This window comes from Lissotriton vulgaris, chromosome 2_1, assembly GCF_964263255.1.
Source record: "Lissotriton vulgaris chromosome 2_1, aLisVul1.2, whole genome shotgun sequence".
NCBI classification, from domain to species: Eukaryota; Metazoa; Chordata; class Amphibia; order Caudata; family Salamandridae; genus Lissotriton; species Lissotriton vulgaris.
Genome location: NC_141687.1, coordinates 648,468,322 through 648,481,360, shown reverse-complemented (window position 1 = coordinate 648,481,360; position 13,039 = coordinate 648,468,322). Strand labels below are relative to the sequence as shown.

Below are 13,039 nucleotides of genomic sequence, written 5' to 3'. Positions count from 1 at the left end.
CTTTTTTATGCAATGTCTTTTTAGGGCAGAATGCCTTATGGTTACCTTGTGGGTAAACTAGCGCTCAGTTCAGGACACCTCAGTTGGTTATGGTGATAAGTCATTGATAACAACTTTAGGCTTGATTGGTTACAAGGAAAAAGTGTTTGTGTTGCCTACGCCTGATTTATTTTTTATGAAAGTTTATGATAAACGCATTAGGCCTGACATTAATTGTGTAAGCATTTATCAAAATCAATAGGCATTTAAAGGGTGGCTTGTTATTTATCTGAATTAAAGCCTAAGTATTTTGTTATATGAAATGTCACAGATTACCTTGGTAGGGACTGATTTTGATGTAGGTTACTGCCTCTAATAAATCCTGGTCGACGAAGATTTGCACTCTACTTAGCTGTCTGCCAGGACTCATTATTAAAAAAAATCATTAAATAATAGTTGCACTCATATTACCTACTGGCGGTCGCCAGTAGGTAGTTATAGTTAGGATTTTTTTAATGCAAAATCTCAACATTCTATTGGGAATAACTTTGGCGCCGGTTGAGGAATCTGCCTGAAAATTACCTCAAATCTGCCTCGCGGTGCTTCAGCCCTTCCCTGAAAGTTTGGGGGGGATTCGTCAAGCGGGGGCCAAGATAAAAGGGGGGTCCCAAAACGTGTTTTCCCCATGTTAAGTTCCATAGGGCTGTCGACCTCACATTTAGCCCGAACGGCTGAATGGATTTCCACCAAACTTGGCAAAATTGTAGTGACTGGTAGCCCGATGTGCCTTTCCTATGTCTCAAGATATGTGCTCCAGTGGATTTTGAGTAATTTAGGTTAAAAAAAACATATATATCTATGGCCGCGCTCCGGTACGCGCACCGGGGAGCGCTCCGGGCGCGCTACGCGATTTGCGTTCGGAAAGCTGATTGGCTCTTGGGTGTCTGTAAACATTCGAAACAGTCCGGAGCGCCCGCCATCTTGTGTCTCGGTAAGATCGAGACAAAAGAGGAGGCAAAAACAAAGGAGGAAATGACCATAAGGGGACAGAGTAGACCCCCCACAGATCCCCTAGGTTTGATGTGGGGGCCATAAAAGGGCCCCGCGGGGCAAAAAAACATTTTTTTTCTATTTGCGCCGGGGGAGCGCCCAGTACGCGCACCGGGGAGCGGACTGGGGAGCGTACCAGGGGGAAAAAAGAATGACAGAGTTTTTAAAAAATGTAGCCTTTTTTTATAAATTGGAGGAGTTCTAAAAACTTTTATTTTCTTCTTTTTGTTGTTTTATATTTTTTTAATGTTTTTTGAACATTTTGTACTTTTTTTTGGCTTTTATGAACTATTTTATATTTGTTTGTTATTTTTATGGGGAGAAACAAAAAACAGGGAATTGAAAATGGCTCAAGTGGAGCAAAAAAAAAATCAGGGAAAAATGTGGGTTTTTTGGGGCAATTGTGGTTGTCACCAGCAAGGAGGATGAGCTTTATGCTCTGTTCACCATAGGAGATGGTCTTACCACAAAAATACATGTAATTCTGAATTCCCCAAACCGTGGTTGTATGCAAGGGATCGTCTCCCTTGTGTCTGGTCCCGATGGAGTGGGTTGCTTTCTTTTGGAGGTGGTGGTCGAAGATTGGGGAGGGTTATTGGCCAGTTCTCTCATCTCTGCAGCAGAATAGTTGTTTGGATGCTTGCGCTGCATGTGTCTAATCATGGTATTATTACCAAAAGAATGTTTTTTGTTAGGGTTCCCCCTTGAAAGTTCCATGCCACAGATTAGGCAGGTCACCTTGGGCGCATTGACTTTCTTCTTGCCCTCTGGTATAGAAAAAAACTACCATACAATGTGCTGCCTTGGCTTGTATGGGGTATTGTCTTCTTGCAGCCACCTTCTCCCCTCCTCCTCCTACTCCTCTTCCTCCTCCTCTTCTTGACCACCAATTTAATGTTGTGATGGTCCTCTTGGTTGTGGTGGTGCAGATGCTCCATCTGCTGCTGCTACTGTAGCCATTTTAAAGTACAAAATATTTAAAGAATAAGATGTTCAAACAGGTCTTCCTCAGTGAAAGGACAAAGTCAGAATAAGGAAAAAAGGTGGGGTCTTTCATCATTTGGGAAAAAAAAACTGTCCTGAACCAATAAAAAGTGTTATTTTCAGGTCACATGACCCGGGCTTTCATCATTTGGAAACCAAAACTGTTCTGCACCAATAAAAAGTGTTATTTTCAGGTCACATGACCCGACGCGCCCCCAGGCGCGCCCCAGGTCGCGTCGCGTAAGCGCGTCGGATGTTTACGTTGCGCGATCGTATTTGCTCGAGGGTGCGCTTACGCCGTGCGTATCACGCCCACGCGGCTACGCGATACGTCACAATGATGTTTTCGTTCGCGCAATAGCGCTAACGGGACGCTAACCGGTGCGGGCCGAAAAACGGCGCTTTCCGGTGCGCACACCGGGGCGCGCACCGGGAGCGCACCAAGGCAAAAAAAAATTTAAAAAGTAAAAATATTATTATATAAGTATACAATATAGGATTCATTATAAAAAATATGACCTTTCAGAGGTTTGAGGCCCTATATATAGTTAGGAGTTGGCATTTAAAAAAACTATGAAATTCACTGAAAAAACCATAGGTTTCACACCAGTTATAGTTAGGAATTAGCATTTAAAAAACCTATTAAATTCACTGAAAAAACCATAGGTTTCACACCAGTTATAGTTAGGAATTAGCTTTTTAAAAACCTATGAAATTCACTGAAAAAACCATAGGTTTCACACCAGTTATAGTTAGGAATTAGCATTTAAAAAACCTATTAAATTCACTGAAAAAAACATAGGTTTCACACCAGTTCTAGTTAGCATGAAGTTTTACTCGCATAAAACCATTGAAATTCCCACGTTATAGTTAGTTGGACTCACTATAACTTGCGCTTGCAATGCACTGCTCATGATGTCACATATTACATCACTCATGACATGGTCAGTGACATTACTCATGACATCACTGATGACGCCATCCTTGTGACAGACTGACAGACCTCCTTTCAGTGTAATGTAACCCTTGAAACACATATTCAAAAATAGAAACTAAAATTTTCAAAAAAATGGAGATACCCATACCAGTTACAACAACCAATTCAGTAATTCCACCATCTATATTATTATTATTATTATTATTATTATTGGGACATTTGTAGAGCGCTGCGTTACGCACACCGGCGTGTCCACGCGCTAAAAGAGGAAGAGGCAGCGAGCAGGGATCACAAAGACAGAGCAGACAGTTATTTAGTGTAGAGGAATGTTTTCAATCTCGCTCGGAACCTGGCTTCCTCCGGCTCCACCCTCTCATTCAGCAACAGTTCTATATAGTCACTCATACATATACTCACTCATCATATGTAGTGATACACATATACATCCTGTTACACACCGATAGTCATCCAAAAGTTACACACATACTCACACATGCAAATAAACTATTGAACATCGATTTATTTGCATATACACTATACACTATACACTATACACACACTAGCACATTACTTCTAAGGAAACTTACACATTTTTACTCTCTTAAACAATCACTTATAGAAACACATACTTATTTAAACAGGAACTCTTTCAATCTCTCACTCTCACATATACTCACTTATATACATCAATACTCACATATACTAAATAGAAACATGTGTAGTACTCATAAAGACACTAGTGAGGCAGACATTCACTTACTAACACACACATATACACACTCATCCACCCATACAGTCCTACACATATGCTGTCTTCAAAACACATACAAACAGTGAGTCAGTCACCAACCCATGCAGCCACTTATACACAAAGTGAAACACTGATACATATATTTAAATATTAAAAAATTAATCGCTAATATATGTATTCACTAAGATACACTTTATAAGCCAGTTAACCAATCAATATTTTATTAAAAAACATCCATTTACACACTTATTTAAGCATTTATTCTTCCATCGACCTTTACAAATACAAATATAAAACATATTTATTTTTCAGAAAGACACACATTCACTGGATGGTGTCATCAGTGATGTCATGAGTGATGTCACTGACCATGTCATGAGTGATGTAATATGTGACGTCATCAGCAGTGCATTGCACGCGCAAGTTATAGTGAGTCCAACTAACTATAACGTGGGAATTTCAATGGTTTTATGCGAGTAAAACTTCATGCTAACTATAACTGGTGTGAAACCTATGATTTTTTCAGTGAATATATATAAATATACACCCATATAGATTATATATATATATATATATATATATATATATATATATATATATATATATATATATATATATATTGATGTAGATAGAGGGCCTCTTTGTCAGCACTGTTCTGCCTTTGGTCTGTTAAGGTGTGTTTTACACTTCACTTCTATCCAAGACAGCAACGTGCATTGGGTCATCTTTCAGTCCGCATCAGTCATTGGTTCACTTGTCTTTGAATGTCGGCATTTTCTTTGTACCCCCACCTGAACGTTAGCATGTTTCAGTGTCCATACTGGTTGGCCAGTTCTCTAGTTTAATTTTTTCTCATTTTATTATTCCCCTTCCTATTCTCTGCTTCTCCTCCTTTTTTATTTTAATGTTTCTTGAGTGGATACTGCAGCTCTCCAGGCAGTTCTAATGGGTCGCATCTTGCTACTCGTTTCATCTGCAGTGCGTTGCATCCCGCCAAGTATTTTCCTATAAATCAGGTGACCATTATTTAATAATGTTGTCCATAGTGTATCATTGTTTTACCATTCCAAAATGGACATCCGGTTGGTTCTAAATGTGGTATCCATACGTGAAAATTAAAACCATACAATACTTTTGCAAGACAGACACCTTCTGCTATTAGTTTTTTTATTGCAGGCATATACATGCATGTTTAGACGACAACATGTTTGTAAGTGTGATTACATTTATAATGTACTTATTGCCTATGAGGCGTTGAAGCGCTTGACTCCAGAACCAAATGTTAGTGGTTGTTCCAGTATTGTTAGTTATTGTTTGTTTTAGGGATTAGTCTTGTACACTCAAATAAACCATTCATGTATTCACTTTAGTTTATTTGTGGCACATTGAACTAACCAGAATTAAGAGAGCTCATTATTGGGGAAGTGCAGGTATGTGAGTTCATACAGATGGTTCATGGTTAATAGAAGCTCTAGAAGCGATAAATCATTGTTAGTTTAAAGGGGCATGACTTTTAGGGAACAATAGGTTGTTATGTTTGAAATGCGTGGGAAAATTTTAAAAATACGCTAATGATTAAGGTGCACATTCATGTGCTCAGAGAAGGTTGTGCTCAGAGAGGGGAGGCATAGGAACAGAGGAACGGTGGAATGAAGAAGCGTGCCCGTTGAAAGAAGGGAAAATCGACAATCAGACTTTTTACGTAATGGTCCATGTTAATGCTGGATGTTAGAAATATGACTATGGAAAGAAATATTATTGACATGTTTCCATGCTACTGCATTAGTATTTTTCTCTGACTAAACAGAAAATTATGTGATGTGGCGTAATAGTGCAATTTGGGGTGTTTTGTGCAACATGAAATGTGGGTAATTATTCAAGATTACACCGGCGTAATAAACATTTTACACTCCCATATTAATTACATATTTTGAATGCTTTGCATTCGGATGCACAACTCCTTAATTAGAAAAATTGATAATACCGTCAAATCATTTGTATAGGGGACCTCTGAATCCAGATTAAAAATGAACAAATTGTATACACACACCACAACAGATGCGCTCAGGTTGCCATACATATATATATATATATATATATATATATATATATATATATATATATATATATATATATATATATATATATATATATATATATATATATATACTACATAGCTAATCACGTTAGATATACCACGGCCCCTAAAATACCGATCCACCTTAGTGGAATGCTATAGAATGGAACACATTAACTAATAATCCAATTATAATCTGCATGTTCCAGACCTGGAGAGTAGCGCACAGATTACTTTGTGTAGATCCATGGCTTTTGTTATACTGCCCAATGTGGAACACAACAATAGTGTAAAAATAGGTGGATCACTCACTAACCGGAATGTGTGGAAATTAGCTGGTATAGGCAATATAGAGCTCTTAAAACCATACAATGACATTAGGCCGTTCACAGATTTAATATAGGAAAATGACTTCGATACATTGCAAGAATGGAAATGCAATCAACTATCTCGCTGCCTACATAGCTGACTTGGTAAACATTTAATTAATGTTCCAAAATTACCCATTCTAATCTACATTGAGAAGATGGAGGCATAAAAGGGGGATTGCTCCTTCTCCACTGGTATTGGTGCCTGCTTAACTGGAGGAACAAAAAAGGGGTCAGTGCAGAAGTAATCTGGCAACTGCCTGTGACGGGAGAAGCCCATTGAAATTAAACAAGTTCCTGGCACTGACCTAATGGTCCTCCTGTCAGAAGAACATAAACATCTCCCCATACCCCTCTCTGCTCTTGGAGGAGTTTTCACACCTAACTCAGGGCTTGAATACTCACAGGGATGCAACGGATTAACCTCCAGAGTCTTTATACATGGAATAGGCAACTGTTCAAAATATCTCCAAAAATAACATAGAAAGAGAAGTGTATAATGTTTACTTTTTTTCTTGTATTTTTATAATTTTTCTTGTTTATGTTGTTGAGGTGATTGGTTTAATTTAATTTGTGTCAGAGGGTTAATGCAAGAATAAGTCAGTGGATGGATGAATGGACGAATGAGTGCAACAATGAGTGACAGGGTTCAGTATGATGATTTATTGAGTGTCTAAAGCCAAGAGTGGCACAAAATGCATTTTCTTTCATAAACCAGACCTACTAGCATTGCAGTTGCTTCTTTAATTTCCAAAGCCTGCTTCCTATTCTAATTTCCTCTGGTTTGTTTTCCCTTTGTTTTAAATGTAGGCTTCTTTCAGATGCATGTGCACACATTGCCCTGAAAGGATAAAGTTTACCAAATAATTATAAAGGGTTGTTGGTGGCTACTGAGTCTGTAATCCAGTGCAAATTCATTGTCATTTGTAGGCCAATATTTACAGCATTTGTAACAAGTTGTGCACCACTTATTCAAACGGGAACTACACGTATCCAGTTTCTTTATTTTTGCTATAATTACCAATGCGACTACTGTCCTATTTCAAAATATACCTATACATATCTTTCTTTTTCAGGTAATGTGGCTTTAGATAACTTGCAGATCAGAGAAAATGCGTTGGTGAGTATGTCGGAATCAATGAAAAATATTTCATCTGGTATCTTAACTTGTATTCTTGCACCTTATAATAGATTGTCTGTGCTTCTTTGTATTTAATGTAAGACTGCATTGTGAAGTAATGTTAAAACATCTCTATCAAAACCCACTTGGCAAGAAGGTTGTGATTATAGGCATTGTTTTTACCATGCCCTGTTCAGTTGCTCTGTGCTTTGATGGCTCCAACGTAAAGGTCACATTTGAAGAGGGGGCAGTAGCTGAATTTGAATGTGCTGTGCAAACACAATTCTCGCTCTCACAAGCACCAGCACCATTACAGGTGCTCTTACAAGCAGTATTTTTTATTTGGAGTGATATGTCTTAGAAAGCCAATTATTGTTAATGGAATGTACCCTGCATGATGAACAGGCATGTACCCCTGCTGAGTTCCTAATTGCTTGTGAAACTGTTATCCTTACTTTTTGTTTGCCCCTTGCATCACTCTAATCTAGCGTATATTGAAGGATATCCCTGGTGATGTGGGTAGCACCAAGCGTGATGTTGCAGTGAGCACTGGACCACTGTCCATGCCCTGGTTGAATTACTTAATGTGGTGGTGATAGTGTACCAAGATTTTATGAGTCAGTGCCGGTCTACTGACAATATGTGTGTCTAGTGCATATCTGTGCTGAGTGTGTGGCACTTGAGTGGTAGCAAGACTGTGTGCTACGGAAGTCCGAGTACTAAGACCACTGGAATTCATAGATTGGCAATAGTTTAGCATGGCAGAAGATGGAAGGTGGATATAGCTTCCCCAGCCAGTGGACATGTATTCACTTCATTCTGTGGCTGGGTGAAGACCCATATATTTGAAAACAAAAATGGGTGAAGACCCAGGCACTTAAGTGAGGGACGATGGAAACCGGACTCTCCTTGGAAATTGAGGGGCTTGTTAGCAAAGGACTGCTTAGTGGGTTTTCCTGAGCACTGCTATTTGGTGTATGGGCAGGACGAGCAGTGGGACTGAAGTTTCTTATGTTTAAGAGGAGGACAGTTCTAGGCAGGGCTGTCCTTTTTTTCTTTCCCCTATTGTTGCTTCAGGAAGGTTTATGGCAGCCAGATGCAGAGCTCTCGCAATTTATTGTGCCATTATTTTGAATACTCATCCTTGTACCCAGTAATATTGCTGCATTCATGGAGCTCCATCACCTAGCACAAAGGCTGTGTTTGAGAAGCAGTCAGAAAATGAATTTTGAAGGAAAGACCACCCCAAACAAGCTTTGAAGCCTTAGCTAATGAACCTACTTTTGTTGTTAGGTCGAGTTTACTCGAACCTATTGTTGTCAATCCAAAAAATTCCTACCAGGCGGATTTCAAAGAGTTCATGAGAAAAGAATCACGTGACAAGCTCCTCATGCACGAGCTTGCCCGAGCCTTCCCCCCTGCCAGCAGCATTTCTCCTGCACTCGGCCCACCCCCCTCCCTCTCCATATGGTGCACTCTGCCTCAGGCCAGTATCTCTCCTCCCATAATTATTCACTCTCGTCAGTCACCCTTCCTCCCAGTCCATGGGCATTTCTCCTTCCCCTCCCCACAGCAATGCCAAGACGAGCTTGCCCGAGCCTTCCAGCAGCATTTCTCCTCCCCTTACCATTTGCTCCTGCCTCAGAGAGCTTCAAAGGGATCTGCTTCACACCACGGCGTTTATAGGACACTTTCGGTGAATCTTATAAACATGCTCTGCCTTTGCCTTTCCTTTGTTGTTGCGCCTCTCACAACAGCCCCTGACCCCCCCCTCCCCCTCCCCCACCACAGAGTGCATCTCAAGGGCGCACTTTCAGGGCCCTGTCTCTTTCATGGCCAATGCTTTTTGCTAAAATGGGAGTGGTTACACACACGGTGCAATATTGGAATGGAACATATAATAACTCTCAAGGCTGCAGGGTGTATGCCACGTGATATTTTACTTTCATCAGCACCCACTGACCGCAAGCATCTGTTACTCAGCGCCCAGATGCCAGCAGGGCTGAGCATGCGCTTGCAGCTGCGTTCTGTTTAGCAGGGCAGGTGCTGGTCCAGCATTCTGAGGTTCTTCCCAAGTCCCAACGTGCCGGGCTTTGGCCCCAGGCACTTTCTGCGGCACTGACTCGTCTGTCCTCCCAGTTTATCCCTAGACCCACCCACCTCTGTCCCTTCACGCTTCCTTTCAGACGCAGAAGGCGCCTAGAGGTGAATTCAGTTGCGTGGTGCACTGTACGTGCACATATGGTGGGAGCTGTGCATAAGGTTGCTGAACACACTATGTCAATACTTTAAGAAGGCTCCCACATTTCTCTCTAGCACCCATATTTTGTATTTTACTATTGTAGTGCACTGCACTCAGCTGAAGGAATTGTCCACCCCACACAGCAATGCCAAGAAGCTTGTTTCTTTATCTGCCTGCCTCTGAGAGATTGGCCTCGCACACCACATCACCACATCAAAGGCTTCTTCTCCCCCTCACTCACACCTCATCCCCATATGCTCGCTCCTTCCCTCCCACTCTTTGAAATTGCTTTGCCGCCCCATGCCGCGCCTTTCACGCGCACAACATGCCATGCCCGCTTTCACTTTCTCCCCCCCCTCTCCACAGCAATGCTAAGAGCTGGTTGCTCCTTCTTCCTGACCCAGCAACCTTTCTCGCCCTGCCCCGATCTCTTCTCTCCCTTCTTCCCCCTCTCGTTGCGAGCCTGTTGGTTTCGGTCCTCTTGATTATGGAAAGCAGCCTTAAATCCGACATGCGGGCCACTTCCAAACTGTGGAATCAGCTACCCACAGAGTTAAGATTCCTGACGTCCGAACCCCAATTCAGAAAAAAACTAAAGACCTGGTTATTCTCACAGATCTAAAGATCCCACTTTACTCCTCCTCGACCCTCCTGAGATTATGTCTTCAGCGCCGGGACACCTCCGTCGGAGGTAGCTGTGCGCTCTACAAAATTCTAAATAAATATGTAAAAAAGGCATGTGTAATTGTGTATTCTTGGAATTCTGCAGTTTTTGTTTTCTGTTTGCAGCATCTCCCTGGCACTCGCCGTTTGTTTTGCATTTTCTACACGTGTATAGTGCCTGGAAGCGGCCCGGACCCACGAGTTCAAAAACAAAATCCTGACGTTGGCTCAGTCAGTAGATAATAGTTGGCCTTCGTTCAATTACTAAATATATTTATATTTTTGTTGCATGGTTGCTTCACTGTAGTGCCTAAAGCTCTCCAATACACAGTGTTGGTGCTATACACGGATGTAGTGTATACATACATAAATCCGGTGTCCATCGCGCATTAGAATCGGGCTGCAATAAGTTTCTGGTGATGGAAGAAAGATTTAACGGTCTTGGATCCACTCTTTACTGTGTGCTTTTTTTTTGTTACATTACTTTATTGAAGTTTGGGTGACAATCAGTTTGACTGATAAAGATTTCTATCCGGGAGAAAATATATTGAAAATGTACTAGAGCTCAGTTACTTTTCAATTCAATGAAAGCCCCCGGATTAGTCCGTCAGCAATTTAATTTCTTTGGAGGGAAATGTCGTGGGAGGGGGCGCTGGTGGGACCACAGCTGTGCCGGTTGCTAGAGCGCAAGAACGGGGGCACTTTTGGAATCCAAGACATTTGGAACATACGTGACCCAGAAAGCATTTGCCATCCCCGGAGCCAGGTCCAAGCATGCATGGTAGGGCCTCTGATGTCTGCAGCCTTTACATTAGGCCCCAAAAGGAAATATGGCCCGCTGTACCTCTGAAAATGTTTGTAGCGCAGAGTGCAAACATAATGCCTTCTAAGCGCTTGCGGGACCTTTTTAATATGTTTGAAATCTGTCAGATTGTTGATAACTTTAAACAGAGGGGTCCACGCACGCGCAAACACCTTCACACTGCCTGCCACTGCCCCAGTGTCTTTAAGGAAGAGGGCAGGTGAGTTAGAGCCCTGGGCCACTGTGATGGGACTGGCAGAAGCGCAGAGGCAGTCAGGTCGCCCAAGGCTTGTAGAGCTGGGAGAGTGTCAACAACTTTACATCATATGTCACTCAGTAAACCTATCCCACCCCAGCTCGGCACAACAATTGACTCTCACCCACATGTGTCTTTGAGATGTGAGAGGTACTGTCAGTTGAAAAACTCACAAGTACTTAATAGGACAGCCCATCTCAGCCAGGCACTACGGCCCACATGCATCAAGCATTTTTGTAGTCGCAAACGGTGCGATTACTTAAAATCGGCCGTTTGCGAATGCAAAAGTGCTTTTTGGGATGCATGAAGCAATTTTAGAATTCGTAACATTGTTGCGAGTTCTAAAATTGCGGGTGCTTTTAAGAAGTCGCAGATGTGCGATTTCTTAAAAGCCATGCATCATTACTTTCACAAGTGCAAAGTCGCAATTAGGGTGCCAAATTTATCGAGGGGTTGAACCACTCGGTAAATTTGGAAAAAGTGTTTAAAATGCTGCAAATGTTTTTTTTTCTACATTCATGTTTCACACACACATGTCCTTAGGACATGTGTGTGTGAAACATGATGCGAAAAATACATTTCAGGGGTGCATGGGGGGGTCCTTTGGACCCCCCCTGCACCCATGAAATTTTCAAAGTGCCACTCGCAATTTGCTGATGCCTTCCCATTGACTCCTATGGGCCTTTTGGCCCATAGGAATCAATAGGAATTGCGAAAATGCACTTAAGAATTCGGTATTCATTTGGGATTCGGTAAAAATTGCGATTTTTACCGAATCCCAAATGAATACCGAAAACAATGATGCATAGCATTTTGCACTTCTTAATTTGCTATTCCTTATTTTTCGCAAATTAGGAAGTGCAAAATGTAACAATGATGCATGTGGGCCAGAGTTTGTTATGTGTCTCCCGAGAGGAGAATGTCATAGGTTATAAAATCGGAATACTTGAGTTACAATCCCACCATCTCCACATGGCGTGATCCTGGGCACATGGTTTAACTTTTTGGGCATCATTTTTGCTAAAATGGGAGTGGTTACACACACGGTGCAATATTGGAATGGAACATATGATAACTCTCGTATATGCCACGTGATATTTTACTTTCATCAGCACCCACTGACCGCAAGCATCTGTTACTCAGCGCCTAGATGCCCGCAGGGCTGAGTATGTGCTTGCAGCTGCATTCTGTTTAGCAGGGCAGGTGCTGGTCCAGCATTCTGAGGTTCTTCCCAAGTCCCAACATGCCGGGCATCGGTCCCAGGCACTTTCTGCGGCACTGACTCGTCTGTCCTCCCAGTTTATCCCTAGACCCACCCACCTCTGTCCCTTCACGCTTCCTTTCAGATGCAGAAGGCGCCTGGAGGTGAATTCAGTTGCGTGGTGCACTGTACGTGCACATATGGTGGGAGCTGTGTATAAGGTTGCTGAACGCACTATGTCAATACTTTAAGAAGGCTCCCACATTTCTCTCTAGCACCCATATTTTGGATTTTACTATTCTTGTGGCGCACGCAGCAGAATGAATTGTCTCTAGGCGCTATTAGTATTGCATGCTGTATCGAGCCTCATTCCCACCTACGACCCTGAACAGGCTTTTCAAAATGCTGTTATCCTCTGCAGTTACGTAACAGCAGTGAGGCGCTGTGATGTCACAATGCTGAATCCTTCCTCCCAGCCCATATTTACAACGCCTCAAAATGTGTGTTGGTGGACATATTAGGAACCCAAATACAACGTAAAGTAGTTATAAGGGGGTGCTGGTGAGTCAAGGGGGTGTTTTTCACATCGTGATCTCAGTGACATTATAG

General features: G+C 42.0%; 1 protein-coding gene across 1 annotated transcript in view; it reads left to right on the top strand.

The window, feature by feature from the left end:
* VPS13C (vacuolar protein sorting 13 homolog C) overlaps positions 1-13,039 on the top strand; it is a 2,437,235-nt gene that overhangs the window by 44,200 nt on the left and 2,379,996 nt on the right. Inside the window, exon 2 of the mRNA XM_086955811.1 lies at positions 7,223-7,266. Coding sequence (XP_086811937.1) covers positions 7,223-7,266 — 44 coding nt within the window. The remainder of the gene's footprint in view (positions 1-7,222; positions 7,267-13,039) is intronic.